The sequence below is a fragment of the Lates calcarifer genome, linkage group LG1 (genome assembly GCF_001640805.2).
Source record: "Lates calcarifer isolate ASB-BC8 linkage group LG1, TLL_Latcal_v3, whole genome shotgun sequence".
NCBI classification, from domain to species: domain Eukaryota; kingdom Metazoa; phylum Chordata; class Actinopteri; family Centropomidae; genus Lates; species Lates calcarifer.
In genome coordinates this window covers 443,156-462,538 of record NC_066833.1, presented here as the reverse complement: position 1 = coordinate 462,538, position 19,383 = coordinate 443,156, and the positions used below count along the sequence as shown (strand labels likewise).

The following is a 19,383-nucleotide window of genomic DNA, read 5'->3' as shown; positions in this document are numbered from 1 at the left end:
TCTACCCTACAGTGATATGCTTAGTTTTGTCAGAATCATCAGTAGCAAAGATGCACAACCAAGTTTGACATCATCTGTGTCTTTGATATGAAGTCTGTGGATATAAAAAGTCTGTGGATATAAAAACTGAAGGCAAGAGTCAACTACTATTCCCACAGTGCATTTTGGTATGGCGCTTTGAGTCAGTCTCTCTCTCTCTCTCTCTCTCCACTCTCTCTCTCTCTCTCTCTCTCTTTATATATATAATATGACAATGCACATTAATTAACATAAATGTGGTTTATGGCTTATTTTCATTTACCGGCCTTGGGCAGGTTTTAATGTTAACACAGATGGCATAAGACAGAGGCACATGAAGACAATGAAAAATAACAGCTGGCACTCATTTTCACTTCCCTAAAGAGAGGAAAACAAACCTGCTACTAGAGCCAAACCATTCTGGGAGTTGTTGCCATGCTGCTCTTTATTAGATGTGGCAACTTGATCTGAAGAAGAAGAAGAGAAAAACAGACAAATTCATTAAGTTTCTACAATGAGTGAATGAACTGTGCTGTTACAGCCCCACAAGATAAGGTGGTTGATGTAACTGCCAAAACAATTATTACCAATATATCCATTATAGTCTTATCAGTTAATTGTTGTTTAAACTTCTTGAATTAGTTATGAAATGACATAAACACCGACTCTGGCATAAACACAAGACCATGATCCACTCAGAGCTGTTCAGCACATTATTACAACAGACAAACAACTGTGGAATGACACAAAAAGGTTTCTTAAAAGAACTTTTTATTATGTGCTAAGAACAAACCATTACTGTTATAAGAATGACTGACACTTGATTCCTTCCTAAGCAGTCAGATGTTGTTCATTTTCCAACGTAAGATGTGTGTGCGTGTTGGAAAAGTACTGATTAGAGGAAAGGAAACAAAGGGTGGCTGGTAGGCAGTTGGTGATTTGGGGCCTAACTAAAGTTCACAACACCAGCAAGCTCAAGCATAGGTCCACTACTCACTAACAGTCTTCCAGTTTGGTTTTAACCGCAGTCAAGATCTAGCTACAGCCAGATGACATCACACTAATTAACCCATGAATATATTTACTGCAGCCCCACCTCTTATTGGGTGAATAGTAGCTCTGTCTCTCTCAGGACAAGACAAGAAAGCATTGTAGCACTCAGCTGTGAGTTTTGCCCTGTGCATTACCTTGCAGAGTATGTGGCGAGGTTGCCAGCTCTCCACAATTTGACTGAACCAGTGGACCACGGATGGTAACCAGCGAGCTTCCTCGATTCAGCAGTGCTGCTTTCAGAGGAGCCACATGATTAAACTGAACTGAGGAGAGGCAGCCAATGAAACCCTTCAAACCTGCATGCATCACGTCCTCACTGAATTCCTCCATTCCTACAGAGATAGGTTAGACATACAGATAGATAGATAAATAGCATTTTGCTGACTGAAAGCTGAATGTCATTGAATGTGATGAGAAGACTTACTGATGACTTTGCCCAATGTCAATGATCCGATTAAGGCAAGTTCTGTGTTGGATGTCAGTGTGTATTTCCTGTGGATGTCCTGATCAATCTGGTTGAGTAGAAAGAGATCAAAGAAAAAGTGAGTTACATGATCCACAGTTAGCCAAACTGGGGCTTTCAAAGTCAGTTGTCATTACTATTATTGTTGCTTGTATTTTGGGTATAATCATACATTTTTGAACTACAGTCCCCATAATTTAAAGGTGAGGGGAGATGTAAACAGGAAGTATAATCAAATTATCCCTTGGAATCAGTCAGTTAACTGTGGACTACAACTTGAGCCAAATTTTGTTAGCCTGTATTTGTTTCCATTTTGGCAAATTGTTCCCATGATGATTTGTTCTTCATCTTTTCTCTATGATCTCTAAGATGATTTTGATTTGCAATACACGTCAGAGATAATGGTATTCTCATCACACTGAGTCTAAGATGTTCAGATTTGACAGTCAGTTATGACTCTGAAGATAATTTTTGAGACAAATCAACAAGTCAACACACAGAGACACACACAGCCACTGCTGCGGCTCCAACTGTTGACCGTGTTGCTACGCAGTTAAATCAGCAGCCAAACTACAACTCTTGTTGTCTTTAGAACACCCGTCAACTTATGGTATCTGTGCCTCATGTCTCTTGTTTCCAATTCTTACTACTACTGACATTCCCATCAGCATTAACTGTACTTTGTGGTTAGTGCTAATGAGCAAATGTTAGCATGCTAATGTGCCAAACTAACATGGTAACTGAGGAAAACACTCCCTGCTAATCATCGGCATGTTAGCATGATGACAATAACATTTAGCTATTATGTGGCTGTGTACCAGCCACATTATAGGCTCACAGAGGATTTTATGTGTTCTTTTCTCACTTGCACATAGACATTTTTCCCTTCTCGATGAACTTGGATTCTGTGGAGTTGTCCTGTCTGCCAGACTCTTGAGGGTGGGGGTGAACACATCAGGGTTTCCTGTCTGTCTGGAGGTGATACCAGATCTGCAGACTCCCTTGACATGAAACCAGACAAACAGCATTAAAGCCCAATGCAGTTTTTCTCAAAGCACTTAAGGTTGATTGAATCGCTTGATTTGGCTACTTAAGTCCAGTGAAATAAAAACTGCATCTTGCATCATAATTTTAGCTTTCATTCCAACTATCTTGCATTGGAGTCCTGATGGACAGAGGAGGATACACATAGTGAAAGGGTATGAACATCTAAACCCCTTCTGTCACAAGAAAAAATACTTCTTTGAGCCCACACTGTAAATGTCAGTATGTACTCAGTGTCCCTCCCACAACAGTAGGACACTGTGCAGTGTCAAGTGGAGTTGGATCAGTATTACAAGTCTCCCCGTAGGTGAAGGGCTTTGTGTTGTCCTCAGAGTCCTTCTACTGTTAGTGTTTACAGAGCAATGGGTTATATGTGCATTATAAACACAAACAAACAAGAAGGAACATACTGCACATGACCATTCACTCAACCTGATACACCTGGTTTAGACACAACTAAAAGGCCGGGAGCTTACAAGTTAAGACTGATGTTATCCTGTATTTATCTTACTGTGAAAAAAACACAAAACACATGATAACACCCAAGCAATGCATCAGTCCATCGACTGAATGCTTTCAAACTTCCCTACTCTGTCTGCAATTGGTCTCAGCTCTAAGCCCACTGGGTACTGACAATGTAATTTTTTTAAAAGGTCACTACACCATCAAACTCAGCTAGAAGTCTCTCTCTCAGCATATTTAAAATATGCACAATCTGAAGGTGGTATGCCCTAATGGCCTTATGTATGTGACATGGAAGCTATTACTGCAACTATTGTAATTACGACTTTAATTGTCATTACTATTATTAATACTATTGTATTATTGATATCACTTTACATCTTTAATGGAATCTGCATTATGCTATGTTCTCCTGTCCCTATTCTTTACCCCCCACCCCCACCCCCCCACCCCATTCCCCATGGGTGCAGTTAAGGACATTGAGATGACCAGTGCTAGACAGTAACATAGAGCAGGTAGTCTAGAGTTAATAGCTCTGAGCAGTGTATCTGTGTATCTGTAATGGAACGACAGGACAGAGAATTAACCATCTCTAGAAGCACATTTATGTCCCTTTGATAGAGTAACTATGTGGGTACCTCGTGTCTGTGTAAGCAGCTCTACCATGTATATGTGAAGCACCGGTGTGCAACCATAGCCCTGCTGTTTATTGTGGTTTATGTTAGTCCCTAAATATCCTGTTGAGCCATGAACACCACACAGTTATCCATGTGTTATTTAAATTTTGGCAACGTTTAATGTGAACATTTGATGTTGTTACATTATGGTAACAATATGGTATAATAGGTCCTCTTCAATGATGTCTCCACATTCTAAGATCTCAACAATTAAATTATCATAACAATTAGAACATTTTTCCTTAAATTCAGATGCTGGTAAGATATTTGACCAACTATTATACTAATGTTATTATTTTCTGTATCTAAGAATCTGTGTACAATTGAATAAACCTGCATGTACCATTCCTAGCCAGAATGACAGCCATGTACTGCTGGCTGAAGGTGCTGACAGTCAGCAACATGGCCGGCCTCTGGGAGGTGATGAAGCTGAAGGCCATGTCCTCTCTGGCCCTGCTGCTGCTTTCTCTGGAAACACTGGGGGCCTGGGAGCTTCTGTTCCGCATCACTGAGAAGGGCTCCAGGAAGGTGAAGGTGACCGAGGACTCTCTGTCGAAGGACACCGACACCTCTGCACACACAGGGACACAGCTCTTCTCACTGTTTTTCAAACTAGACTAAAACCCTTCAGCCCAGCTACAACCCAGAGAGATTGCAGTGGTCATTTGACCAGCCAAATTGACTGACTGACTTCCTAACTGCCAGTTAGCTTGGTTGCCTATTGGTCGCTAACTGGTCAATAACAGTTTAATCAAGAGACACCCAGCTGACGCACAGTTATTTTAAACTAAATGGTGTAATGCAGCTAACATGATGGCTTCATCTGTTTTGGACTCTGTTCATTCAAAGGACAGCACTACTATAGCTTTAGAGTTATCAGAGTCCACCAGATATGAACAGATTTACTTTTCATCAGTAAAGAATGCATTGATTTGATTTTGATTTGATTTTGATTTGATTTTGATTTTTGATCAACAGTTTCCCACAAGGGATCAATAAAGTATTCTGATTCTGATTTGAAATGTCATTGTTAGAAATACTGGTGTGATAATGATGTAAATGTGGGTGAAAAGTGTGGCTGGAACCTAGAGTCTGGATGTAAATTAATTGCCTCTTGCATTACTCACATTTTACTGGTGCACTGTGATGGAAATACTTTGACAGTCAACACTAACTGATCAAAGGAATAAAATAAAATGTGCACTCTATGTTTCAACACTTACCTTGTTTACAAGTGGGTCCCCCATAGGCAGAGTGGGAGCAGTCACAGATGTAACCGCTGCTCTTTTCAATACACCTCCCTCTGTTGTGGCAGAGGCTGTTGGAGCCACTACAGTAACCTGGACACCCAGAACTCACCCCTGCTGTTATCTTAGCCTTCTCCTCTAGGTCTAAGGTCACACCACTGATGGCCAGAGTCCTGATGCAGCCCAGGAAGCCTCTCTGCTGGGACACTGTGCCCCTGAAATAAAGACAGCCTATTGTTACTTCTAATAGGTATGGGTGGCAGCTTAATCACAGATGCACATTAACTTTGTTCTCTGTCAGAGTTCTGTATTTTTTCATGGATTGACACCTTTCTATTGGCTCTACACTGCAACTGAAAAGTCTGAAATTTCCACAATGATGACCTCTGTGATCACAGAGAATTATTACTTTCATTTCTCATTTCACTCTTCTAATGAATATTTTCTTCAAGTAAATGATCCTTTAAATGTGATAGCTGAAGAGTCAAGAGGAAAATAGACTGCATGTGATATAACACTTTCTACAGTTATATCTGTGTTCCTTGGTGTGTTATTAAAAAGACGTATTCCAATGTCAGAGAAGGGGGAAAGGCCTTGCTCCTCACCTCAGACTGATAATAGAAACACAATATCTATCATATATATCAGTTGTTCAGCATAGTCTAATTAAATCCCTGGCCCTGACGGAGTTTGAGTAAGTCTGATGGTGAGCCTACCAACAAACAGCTGGCTGCTGAGCTGCAAGTGGCGGTGTCCGTTGGCCGGAGCCTCCAGGAAGCGGAGTGGGAGCTGGTCGACCTGCAGTGACGCCTCCTTCACGTTACGTTCTACCCTCACGTAGTGCCACTGCCTGTCATTCAGAGGGGGGTGAGACTTCACAGACAGAACAGCTGGGCCATTTCCCACGTCAAAGGAGAAAGTCACCACTGAGGGAGCTGAGAGGTCACACACACACACACATACATGCACAGGTTAGACTGAATGTGATACTTGTACTTTATCTGCTGTCAGTAATTTGTAAAACATGACTGATTGGGACATGCAAAACAAATGTCTAGGACAGCATTCTTCCACCTGCACAATACTGTGAAAATTAGAAACATCCTATCTCAAAAGGATGCTGAAAAACTGGACAACTGTAATTCCTTCATATTAGGGTGTCCCAATAACAATGTGAAAAGCCTCCCAACTGCTGTAGAGTGAGTACTGACAGGAACTAGGAAAAGAGATTATACTTCTCCTGGGCTAGCTTCTTTGCAGTGGCTCCCTATAAATTCCAGAGCAGAATTCAAAATCCTTCTCATTACAAAGCCTTTAATGACCAAGCTCAATCACATCTTACAGACCTCACAGTACCCTATTATCCCAATCTCAACAACACCTTGCTCTCAAAATGCAGGTTTACTTGTGGTTCCTAGAGTCTCCAAGAGTAGAATGGGAGGCAGAGTCTTCAGCTATCAGGCTGCTCTTCTGTGGAACCAGATCCACACTACTGCATGTCATCAACTTTGTGCTCTCTCTCCCCATAAGTTTAGGCTTCTTCTCTCTGTCCTCTCTCTCACTGTCCTCATTTTGCAGGTATCTATGACTCCAGTTTCAGGATACAGATGTGCCACTACTACTCAGCACTTCTTTTTCTTAGTAATTGGTGCTCCAATCATTGCTGCTGTTATTACCGAAGACCATTACACCTATAAGTACCACTACTATTATTGTCATCATGACAACCACTCTGATAGTGCTTGAATTCAACGGTATATTGTATACAGTTGTTCTGGTCTCTTTCTCTTTTCTCCTCCATATCACTCCTCTAAACCCAACCAGTCGAGGCAGACAGCTACCCACACTGGCTATGGTTCTGTCAGAGGTTTCTTCCTGTTAAAAGGGAGTTTTTCTTCTCCACTATTGCCAAGTGCTGCTCATGATAGAAATGGTTAGTTTTCTCTTCCTTATACTGCACTTGAATGTTTTTATGTATTTTGGTTCATGAGCTGTTTTTATGTGCTGTGTTAGTTAAGTTATGGTAGAAGTTAACCAGCTAACCACTAACTTAACTAGCAACTTATTAAGTTATTAACATGATTTACATTTTTCACAAATGGCTTCATGGTTTTTACTTTCTTGGTCTGAATGCAGATTTACAGGAATTAACATCCTGTTCATCCTGTTAACATCCTGTTCCATGTTATTTGTTCATACTGCACTTCTCTGATTGTGCTCAGTGTGGTTCACTCACAGCTAAGCTCCACTCTGATGAAGTCTTTGATGCTCAGGTTCTCCAGGAAGACTCCTGAAGGAGCGCTGGTCTTGAAGTAGAAGGAGATGTCGAAGCTGAGCTCCGCCTGCAGGCTGGGGAAGAGGAGGGAGGAGGATTCCTCATGGAAAGAGGCTGCATTCCATATAGATTCTGACAAAGGAAGGAAGAATTTAGTAAAAGGACAGGAAGGAGGGAAGTAAAGTTGAGGTGTCTAAATTCTCATAATTTCCTTCTCTTCATTTGCATCTTTTCCTCACATCACAGTTCCTGTCATTTAATGAATTTACTGTATTTAGTGTGCTTGTGCAAAGATTTCTTTAGTGTTTCTTTAACTTTGGCTTCTAAAAAAAAATAAAAATAAAACTCCTAAGCACAAATTCTTTGCTAGTGAATATCTACAACCCATCTCATGTTCCAGGACTGTCTAGCTCTGGTATCCTTGTTTGGCTGCACAACACAAGTTAGTACCAAAAAACTTAAAGAGGTCAGAGTTGACAGGTACAGAATACATGCATTAATAAAATAGCAAAGGGTAAAGACAGGTTGAACATTCCTAGTCTTAACATCACGCCTGGGAATCAAGGTCTCCATCTAGTACAGTAACTGCTGCAAGTTGCTGCAGCACTTTTCACTAACATGAAGTGTGCAATGGGTATATAGAACTGCAAATGCATGCCAATGATATGGTTGTGTACACACATGGGAAAACAGCTGAGCAAGCAGCTGTAAAGCTTTGGAAAGGATCATGCAGCAGCTTGATCAGTCATGTCTATTAAGACAAAAGTTGCATCCGAGACCAATGTACAGCCCACTGATATTGATAGTTACTGGATAGTTACTGAACTTAAATATCTTGGTATAATAATGGATGCAAATCTTAATTTTGAGAACATTAACATGAGAAAAACAAGATACATGTTTTATGAATGCAGCCAAATTATTAATGCATCATTAATGATCCTCTCCCAGATGGTCCAGTGGAGAGCTGGAGAGATGGTCATTGAAACCCCAGAGTCCTGTTACAAACAAACTTGAACATGAATAGAATGAGGCTGATGGGAATGTAATTAATCAGTGCAGGAATTTTCACCTCCGAGTTTAAATCTAGAAAAAAATCAAGCCCAGAAACTATCCTAATATAGTTCAATCAGTTGGATCAAGTAATGACTTTTTTTTCCTTTTTTTTTTAGCAGTTTTAAAAATTTAGGAGCAATGAAGAATATCTAAAGGCCAATCTCAGTCAGTGTAGAGAGATAAATTGGTTTAAAAAAAAGGAGAGGGATCCTGTGCAGGGTTTCCCAGCTGTGACTGGGCAATCTGGAGGAATTATGCACTTCTCTGTAGTAGTAACAGAAAAAGGGCCCAAGGATCTTCTTTTATTACAGTCCCAAAATGTACTGACTTAGAATTATTGACCTCTCTAATATTAAAGCTCTTAAGCAGATGAAGAGTTTTCCCAAGTGAACTGTGGCTTTTTCTATAGTTGCTCCACCTTACAGCATTTAATCTTTGGCACATGAATATTTTCATTTATATGGGGCATTAATAGACAACAATATTTTTCTGTTCCATCTTAGTCAGAGGAACAAGTATTATTAAAATATTTTAACAGTAAGAGCCAACAAAACCTGAGAAACCAGTGGAGATACTGAAAGTAGCATTAAATTTAGCAGCAGAGAATGAGTCAAAAGTTATAGATTAACCATTGGGGCCTGAGAGACAAGAAACAAAAGGCAACATATGCTGCAAATAAGGCAATTAGAGTTACAAATGGCTGTGCACTTCATATCAGAAATCTTAGTACTGTCAGAAGAGTGTTGCCTGTTGAGTCAGTAAGGCCAAGATCAAAGACCTGTCGACTGTGGGAAGATAATAAACATGAATGTTTACTATTGTACATGGTCCCTCACAAATAAATAAAATAAATAAATCACCTACTGTCACCATAGCAACGCAGTGGCCCGATGTGGTAGATAACCTCTGAGCCTGTTCTGCTGGTGTCACCAATCACTATCTGGCTCACTGGCAGGTGGTCTTTAAAGGAGAGGATCCCTGAGTCATTAGCCCTGTGACAGTCAATAATAGAAATAAATATTTTCAGTCTACTGATGAAGGAATTCATTCCCTGTATTAACACAGCACGCACAGACAACACATTAAATAAAGAAAATGTAGGCATTATGGCATTATTATGCAAACAATAGCATATAAATGTGAGAGTGACAAAGCATGAAGATAATCTTAAAAAAGTAAAAACAAAAAAACAAAAACAAACATTTTGATACTCTGTTGCTACTGTGTTTTTAGGAATATCCTCTATGTGCTTGCAACATGTACCATGTGTCAGAGTCAGCATCACAGTTGCAGAAGTTGTCCCTGTCCTTGCAGTTGCCTTCCAGGCTGCAGGAACACTGCTGGGCTGCGGGCAAAAAGCCCCCCCAGTAGCTCTGTTTCTCTTCTCCCTGGTCCAGCCACCAGGACAGAGGGCTGCCATCTGCAATAAATGTCACACTGTCAGACAAAGCTGCACCAGCATAATGACTGGACTGCTAATGAAAGTGACCAAGCAGGTCATGAGTTAAATTTGTAGCACTGCTCTGTGGAGGTATGCTGAAATAATATCTAAACATATGCACGTGGAGATGAGAAGTCACTGGATATGCTGAAACACCTGGATCCTGTTCTGTCTCACAGAGTTTGCTTTGTAGTCAATGATTTCACCAGTTTAATCACCTTAATTTAAGAATGTGTGAACTATTCTGCTTTCATTGCAGTCTATGCTGCATGCAACTTTGCCCATTCTATGGTGAATGGTCCTGTTTTAATGCCTAGTCTTGCTGAAGTTTCAGCCAATCTACCATTTCATCCAACACCTGCAAGTGACACATCCCCTTTTCCACACAGAAAATCCACATTCCAGATGATCACCTCCAACAATCTGAGGAAGCCCAGCTGATAAACCTAGCCAAAAAAGCTAAAAATTATTTCCAGTTCCACAACCTAAATACAAAAGGTCCACCTCTAATCCTCCATCTGAGCACTCGGCTCTCCTGTCAGCAATCCACCAGCTCATCACCACTACCATATCCAACATGGATATATGCCTCAGCGCACTGGAAAATCTCTAATCTTCCTTGATGATTCCCCATAGCACCACATCTTCCAGCCATCTTGACCGGGTATTCCAGCCAGGTATTTCCCATGCATAATTTTGCCAGCACCCTACATCCGCCACGGGGAGGCCATGCATTTTTTATGTTGCTAATATAGTCTCAGTCTCAAAGAACAAAAATGCTCTGTTCATCCTGAATGCCACCAAAGAATCAGATGCACCCATGGCCAGTTTGTCCTCACGGAGTACGTCCTCAAAATCTGTCCCAGAAGCAAGGGAGAAATGTTTCCAAGAAATTTTTGAAACAGCATCCCTCAGATCTCATTACCATTCAAGCCCTTGCTAATTGTCTCATCTCTGAACTGTCACAGGGTTTCAGGGTCAGGGTAATAACATCCATGTCTGAGACTTACACCTCAAAAAAACTTCAATCAGCATTTGATGAACTCCTCAAGAGGTTAATAAAGGATATTTGATTCACTCCCTTTTTTTCTTATTTGACATATCTCCTATCAACACAGCAACCCAAGAATACCAGAAAAAAGTGCTTACTTGATTTATACCCAAACTAGCAGGTCAGAGAGCTAGGCTGTCCAACACCATTATAACTGATGCATTCAGGATCGTGCCTATGGCTTCTTTTCAGAGTCAGCTGGGATTTCAAACTTTATTCTGATGTCAGGCTAAGTTTTGGTTGTAGGAGTAGAACAGCCATATTCTCACACCTCACTGTCAGAGGCTCTCTGCTGGATTCTTCTTAATAATGACAGATTGCCAGTCGTTCTGCACTCCCTTGAATTTTTGCTAATAGATTACCCATCAGATTCCTCCAGCCAGTCTCTCAACCAATTATGAAATTATTTCCAGCATTTAGGTAACCCCCCTACCTGCCAAAAAAAGAAAAAAATAAATTAATTAAAAGGCTCCACTCCCACTGGAGAGACTAAGATGTATCTGTGAATTATCCCAGTACAAGCTATGAGTCTCAAAATGTCAGCTTCTATTCTCTCTGAGACACTTAAATTTTGCCATGAAAATAAACTCAAGGCCACTTCTTTATCTCTGGTTTATTAGACATTGCTCATTCTATTCCATCCATCAGCAATGAAATATTGTTTTATATTTATCAGCCTTTATCTACCCATAGCCATTCATAGCATCCTAGTAGCCCTTTTGTCATTTTCACTCTATTGCCTTGGATCTTCAGTTTAAATTAATGTGGGCAGGAAAGCGAGTAAACAGTACCAGAACTAAACTTGCTAGCCAGTAAAAAATTAGCATCACAAAAGTTGTGAACAGTGCACATTTTTTCATCAACCCTTTTTGTCTCTGCCCTCTATTTCTGACTTTACACTCACTGTAGACATACAGTATTCCTCTAGACAGTAGTGCAGTGGATAGCAGTGGTATAGTGGTATCGCCTCTCAGTTCGTACCCGTGTTCGGGCAGGGCTTTTTGTGTATGGAGTTTGCATGTTCTCAGAAAGTGTGAACTACATTTCCTTCCTCCCAAAACATCCTCACAAAACATTTGCAAATACAATTTATTTGTTTTCATGCATGTTTACTAGCTAGCAGTCTTCCTTGGTTTTGTTGGTGCACTGTTGTCTTCCTTGGCCCATCCTGCCACCTGCAGATCAGCATCACCCACAGTCATGCAAAAACAGGCTCCAGAACTACTAGGTAAAAAACAAAACAAAAAAAAAAAAAAAAAAACAGGAAACCTTTAATGTTCTGTACTGCTTTATTCAGTCATGACAGGGCATGGCAGTGCTCATGCAATATTTGGTACCTGGTCCATGAGCAGGAGCAAAGAACAAACCAGACAATAGTGGTGTGCAATACTGCATATTTTGGTATTGATCCGATACCAAGTAAATACGGGCCAGTATCACCGATACCGATACTGATACCAATACTTTTCAATAAATAAGGTGGATGTGTCACTGAATTGCTAAATCTCAATTAATTTTCATGACCCTGTGTTTTTTGTGATGTTTCCTTTTTTTATTATTAAATAGTTAAAACCCAGGACAGAATTAGGACAAAGTTTATAATTAAATAGAGTTGGCTAAAGTAATAAATAACAGTTTCACTTTGTTACTTTCAACACTATAACCTGCCTGGATATTCTCTGCCATGCTGAAAGGCCTCTGCCAATGACCTCTTGCCTCTGGACTGGGGGTCTTGCAGCGGGGCCGGGGGGGATTTCTCGCCTCCTCTCTCCGTTTTTGTAGTTCCATGTTTTCTTTTGGATGGTTTTTTATATGTTTATATAAATTGGTAATGTTTCCACTATACCTGACTAGCTTTTTACAAATCCCACATTTTGCTGTTGTCTCGTTTTCGGCTTGGCTCTGTGCGTGTGCTGATGAAGCTGAGCTGGCAACTTGCTTGTTTGTTTGCTTTGCGCGTCTAAGTCACGTCACGTGACTCACGTGACGGCGCAACATCGAAACACAGGAGGGGGGAGGTGGAGCAAGTGTGCCTGCTCTGCGCTGACACAGGAGCGCCGAGTCCGGCGACCTGGCTGTTTCCTTTTTGCCGAAACCGCAGCATTGCAAACAAGAGCGGAACTTAAAGTAAAGAATCGATCTCACCAGGCTAGTATTGATCCGATACCGATACCGACTTGGTATCGATACTATCGATATTTGGATCGATCCGCCCACCACTACTAGACAAAAAGGAGAGACAACAAAGGCTGAGCTCCACAAGTGGAAATTGACTTCAGTCTGTAAAGCCAGGAGGCTGTTTGAAACAATAATTGTTGTTGTTCTGTAAATTGGCATAATTTTTCATAAGCCTAAATAATTAATATTATAATTAGCATAATAATTTGTCCTACTGTGTTTATTTTGTCAATAAACACACTGTAGGACATGGATATTGTTTGTGTCTTGCAGAAAGAAAAGTGAAGTTCAGAGAGATATTTGACCTTTCTCTTCATAAGATGTCTGAGCTCAATCAACAAAAGTGACAGTCACACGTGTTCATGTACGAATAGATGTTCTCTGCCTCTTTGATCTGAATCAAAATCAGAATCAGAATACTTTATTGATCCGTTATGGGAAATTGTTGTGTTGCAGTGCTCCATTTATGTAAAAATAGAAATTTAGAAAATAGAAAAAAAGATGATAACACCCATCTTCAGCGTATAAAGAAAATAAAAATATACCCCATCAGTAATAAACAATATGTTCATAGTTAATATCTACATGCCATCTGCTGAGATGATGAACGTTTGTTTGCAGGAAATTGTGGAATTCAGAGCCTCGAGAATGTGTCATGATTTAGGAGCAAATGCTGGATGACTGGGACACCATAGCCATTAAAAGAACACACAAAAAGAGGAAGAGTGACAATGTGGCGTAGAGGAGACTTTCAATTCACCAGTAAACACTGCAAACAGACACCACCCTGATTCTCTAAAGCACAGAACAGTCAGCTCACAATCCTGCTCTGCTGAATAGCTCTGAACAGCTCCTGCACAGAACCAGCTTCATCTCATAAGAATAGTGTTCAGGATCCAGTTGCACCAGTTGGTAATTTCAAACTTAGCCCCGTTATTATTCACAATGGGATTTTACCTGCAGGTGCATTGGAATCAGAGGAGAACCACCAGCTGCATCCCATCTCCATCATCATTGTAATCTCTGCTGTTTCCCCACCTTGTCTGAACAAGCCTGCTGATCTGCCTCCACCTAGTTATCCCTTCTGGATTCTTGCCCTACACAATTCCCTGGATTTCCCTCTGGACCAGCTCCCTGTGTTTCTAAATGCCCTTGTCATTACAAACATGTGATGCACATAAAAACTTTACAGATAATGTCAGACTATTTCTGGTGCCTAAACAGAGAGCAGAGGAGAGGAAGAGAAAAGTCCTTAATGGCTGACATGAGTCCTGACTGACTGAAATGTTGCACTTGGGAAATATCAGTGCGTGGATTATTTTTTCTAATAAAGATAAACGACAGAGGGTTTAGTTTATTTCCAATTATCATCACATAGCCTCCTTGTGTTATTTTGAGCTACAGTGATGGAATGAGCAAGTGTAAAAGCAGCAGCATTGTTGGGAATTATGTGAGGAACCAAAGAAACATTTCTCAATTAAAATGCAGCTTTAATCGTCATTCTGCAGTCGTTTGGTTTGGTGAACTCACACTGTTAGAAGCTGTTTTAAAACCAGAATTCTGCAAAATTGCCCACTGATCTATAGAGACATCTACGGCTCTTTATTTATATTTTTATTGCTCAGTATTGTATTAACAATATTAAGTCTTTTGTCCCTGTCAGGATCCCGTAGACTAATGACTCAGTTTTTCCAGTCAACTGAATGGCCAATCGCTGGATTGTTAACAGGTTTTTATTTGATCCTCTGAAGTTAGCCTGCTCCAGAGCAGGTTAGCTCAGCAATATATGTAGGTTACCATGGGGATTTACCGCAGTTATCAGAGTGATCTAGTCCAGTTAGTGAGCCAGAAAACAAGATTTAAGAGAGCTGGATAACATAATGTAGTTTTCCGTTTGACAGCTGAATGTGTGGTCAGTGCTGACAGTAATTCCTATTACTGCACTGAAACTGTAATCATGTTTCTCTTGTGTATGAAATTTTTGAATGTATTTCTTAAATCTTTTCTCTCCACAGTTTTCAATACTTTCAGCATTTCTACTGTTACACTCTGTGCTGTGCAGCTGCTTGTTTGTTGCTTGTCTGTATGTTTTCATGTTTATTACTAAGATGTGCTTATTGTAGTTGGATCCAAGTCCTTCAGTATTGGGTTTCTGCCAATGCTGAGTTGGCCCACTTGATCCAAATACTGAAGGTATTTTTTTGTTGACAGTTGACAAAAGAGATAGAGAGGAAACAAGGGGAGAGATACATGACCTTTCACATTCACACATATACAATGAAATGCTCCACTATAGCATGTGAATCTTCTTAGTGTATACCATAAACGAGTTGGGAGAAGGACAGACTTTGACAGTCAAAGTCAGGAGTAAATTAATCCTCACCTTTTGTATTGAAGAGGCGGGACTTCCTGCAGTTGTAAACCACTTCCTGTTGGCAGTGCTCTGACCGAGTTATGATGGCCTGTATTTGTTCAGCTGAGGCGCTGTAGTTGAACTTCATGATGTGAGGTTTGTGCAGAGAGGAGCCCTGGACTCTGACTGGGGCTGTGTTGTTGTGGCTCAACACTGTCCACACTTTCTCCTCTACAGGACAAAGCAAACTAAATATGAATCTGGTTCCATGGACCCTGACCACACCTTCTCTCATTATAAGAAAAAGGTTAGCCTGTTAGCATAAACCCACCATCTGCACCTTCTTATGTATGTAAAAATCTGTTGGCATGAATTCTCCTGAAAGCAGATATTTAAAGAGTGCCTAGGTTTATTATTAAGGGAAGTGGGGTTATTGGGCACTTTTAGCAAATATCAATGTGATGACATTAATCCATCAATTTGAATGGCAAATAGTTTTGGTGAATTGAATATAAAGACACATTTTTAATCAAAACATATAAATAAAATTAAGACCAATGTGAACAAAGGGCCACAGACACACCAGTCTATAATAGGTTTGACCTCATCTTGTTTAAAAAAAAAATGAACAGCCTTTTCTAGACATACTGTATTAAATGAGCCACAAGACGTGTTGAGAAAGGCTTCCAATGCTACATTTTTAGTTGTCGGCATGGGCTACAAATGTGAAATCCTGATCTCTGTTACACTTTAGAGGTATTTTCTTTCTTTTCAACTGAAATGTATTAAGTTTTATGTGTTCAAGCAATTAAACAGTGTTGCATTGATGCATTAAATTTGGTGTTCACTGGTTAACTAACAGTACAATGCCAGTTTAGAGAGTGAATGTCTATTTTTTGTTTTCTGCAGAAATCTTTAATATACACAAAAAAGCTCAAGTACCTACTACACAGGTCTATAGTATAGAACTGTAAGAGAGTTCACTTAGAGTTGCACTGTTTTGTATATCTTTGTATATATATATATATATATATATACTTTGTTTCTTTATACTTCTATGTTTGGCAGGGCTCAGTTTCATTTTACACAATTTAATTCTTTAGTAAAAACAAGTGTGCCTGACTGAGATGTAGTTCTGTTAATAGTGTAGTTTTAATCTTAAAGTAGTACACAGATTCCTTTGAGAATAAGCCCAGCAGACCTTCACTTCAGAGAATGAGTCATTATGATACTATGTGTGGCCAAGCATTGTGGCCAAGTTCTTTAATGGTGATAATAATAATGATGCTGGCTGAAGCATCAATGTGTAAAGGCATTCTGTGAACACAAATAAAAACAGAAAACCTTATAGGTTCCCAGCATTTGTTGCTAAGACTAAGATCTTGAAGGTTCTAACTCTTGAGGGCTGCAAAGTGACTTGCAAATGCAAGCCAGGGGATCAAGAGTTTGTACAATCATTTTTTTCTCTATCCCACATTCAGTATGCATTACAGAGATGTTAACTTTGCTCAGTGAAAATTCCTCCACTCCACATAACTGAGATTTATTTACATCTCTAACAGATTCCTTAATTGGGGTCAAGTTGTGCTGATCTTTACTGCTGAATGGTTTGTATTTGTGAGGGAGGACTGAATACACAAAATGCACTAGGAGCTGACAGCAACAGACAGCAGTGATGATGTCATTGCCTTGTAAAAGACAATGTAGCCTGTAACAGCTATGTGATGGACACTGTCAACTGAACACTTCTTCCCCCGTGTCATGAGGATGGACAGCTGATCAGAGTTGAAGAACTTACATTAATGATATCCACCTGCATTAGCAGTCAATATCAACTAGCAGCTATGGACAGCATGCTAATCTTGACAATCTGGCTGTCAACAATAATCCCTCCTCCTGCACATGATCATGTTTTAATTCAGAGTGAACATAAAGAGTAGGGGTTATTCACAGACAGGTCTGTTGTCAATGTATTTGTGAGAGAGAGAGAGAGAAACAGAGAGAGAGAGAGAGGGAGAGCGGGGCAAGGAGCGACTGATCAAATCAATCTGCTTTGCACAGCTCTACACAGTGTGAAATAAGATTTTACCCATTTGAAATAGTAAAAAAATAGAAATTTAATATGTGGTGGGCAATGTTGATATTGTGGCAGGCAGCTACAAATTAATAAATGTATGTACTTTGTATTTTTCATTATGAAACTGTTGCAGGACAAATTAGACTGTAATAGGAAACACTGTATCCACTGTAAGTCCAGCTGATATGGAACTTGGTTCACAGATCCAGCTAACCTGCCAAATTACACTGAAATTACATTCATAATGACAACATGAATACTGTTCACTAGGGCATATTTTGAAAAGCAGTGACCATATTTTAAAATTTTGAATATTCATTGACCTCAGAGGATGAACCTAGTCTCATGGAAATCTGACTTTTGCCTTATGATCAGGTCAAATTTACCACTTGCAGATGAAAGAAATCCAAAACTAAACTGTAGTCTCTGCTAATAGTGAACATTTTTACCTAGCACCATCCTCAGGTCAAAGTGTCAATTGTAATTGTAATCTAATGGAACACTGCCATGGAATTTAGGTAAAACTTTATTCTAATGCTCTGTAATTTCCTAATAATTTACAAGGAAGTTTACTGAAAAAAATGCGGTTTAGTACCTAATATAGTTCAAATATAATCGTATAATATATTTCTGTAATTATTATTATTATTACAATTATTACAAACCCATACAATAAAGATTTACCAGAATTTACTGAGGACATGCATGCATTAGCCCTTTTAAACTTTAGGTCAGTGCTAGCCTGATTAAAACTGCAGTGTTTACATGAGTAAGCATAAAGCTGTGTGTAAATAACAGACTGTCTTCTTCAAATGCATGTCAGATGTAATTTTCAGTCGTCTGTCTTATGCATGGTTTGCCGGGGCTTTTCTCTGTGGAGTTTGCATGTTCTGCCTGTTTTCTCTGGGTACTTCGGCTTCCTCCCACAGTCCAAAGACATGCACGTTAGATTAAGTGGTGACTCTAAATTGCCCGTAGGTGTGAATGTGAGTGTGAATGGTTGTTTATCCATATATGTTGGTCCTGTTATGGACTGGCGATCCGTACAGGGTGTACCCCGCCTCTTGGCCAATGTCAGCTGAGATAGGCTCCAGCCCCCCTGCAACCCTTCATGAGTAAGCGGTATAGATAATGAATGAATGTCTCATGCATGCCTGATGGAACAGTTATTTACAGAAGACAACACAAAACAAGCTTCAACCTGTCAGTATTGAATAATTATAATAGATTTCTTAGCCACTGAGAGTTGTTGTGGCACAGATCAATGCTGAGTGATCTGTAAGTGAGCTTTCTGTCAGTTGCCTGTGGAACTCTGAGAGAGTAAAGGTGCCAAGATGTGGATTACAACTATCTCACCTGTCATATTGCAGTAGACCAATGTGGACCCCATGGGACCACTCCCATCTGGATCAATGGAGTAGAAGCCTGAGGAGCTGCCAGTCAGCCTGTAGGCCTCACAGGATGCCTCATAGAGGGCTGGAAAGAGAAGAGATTAATAGGCCACATACACGTCAGAATGATAAAAGACTATGTAAAGAGTTGCAGAGTTGCATACAATGTAAGGTGCATTCACTGTCCAGTGTAAACCATGTGTCTGTATAAATAAAACTCTATAAGTAATACAGTGGGTTTGAAAGGATTTTGTGAGTATAAGATAATTTTCTAAACTCACAATGAAGATCCTTAAATAAGATAAATAAAAATGATCATAAAACTAGACATGTTCGATTTTATGGGACAATATATAATGATCAGTTTTAACTACATGCTAAGGTCAACATGCTAATATGCTCTCACTGACTGCTAACCAGGTATAATATTTACCATGTTGAACACGTTAGCACACTAACATTTTGTAATCAGTATTAAATACAAAGGACATCTGAGGCTGAGATACTCTGTAATTTAGTCCACTGCAAGTTACTCAATAACAAAATAACTGCCAGTGTAATATATTAGTCAATGTATAGCACATCTGCTGAACATGC

The 19,383-nt window shown here is 39.8% G+C and overlaps 1 protein-coding gene across 1 annotated transcript in view; it reads right to left on the bottom strand.

The window, feature by feature from the left end:
• Positions 1–19,383, bottom strand: part of LOC108897160 (contactin-associated protein-like 5) — a 41,747-nt gene that overhangs the window by 3,441 nt on the left and 18,923 nt on the right. Inside the window, 13 exon segments of the mRNA XM_018696626.2 lie at positions 417–485; positions 1,206–1,403; positions 1,496–1,583; positions 2,400–2,491; positions 2,494–2,535; positions 4,061–4,288; positions 4,941–5,195; positions 5,681–5,899; positions 7,201–7,371; positions 9,160–9,287; positions 9,559–9,715; positions 15,349–15,549; positions 18,752–18,871. Coding sequence (XP_018552142.2) covers positions 417–485; positions 1,206–1,403; positions 1,496–1,583; positions 2,400–2,491; positions 2,494–2,535; positions 4,061–4,288; positions 4,941–5,195; positions 5,681–5,899; positions 7,201–7,371; positions 9,160–9,287; positions 9,559–9,715; positions 15,349–15,549; positions 18,752–18,871 — 1,968 coding nt within the window.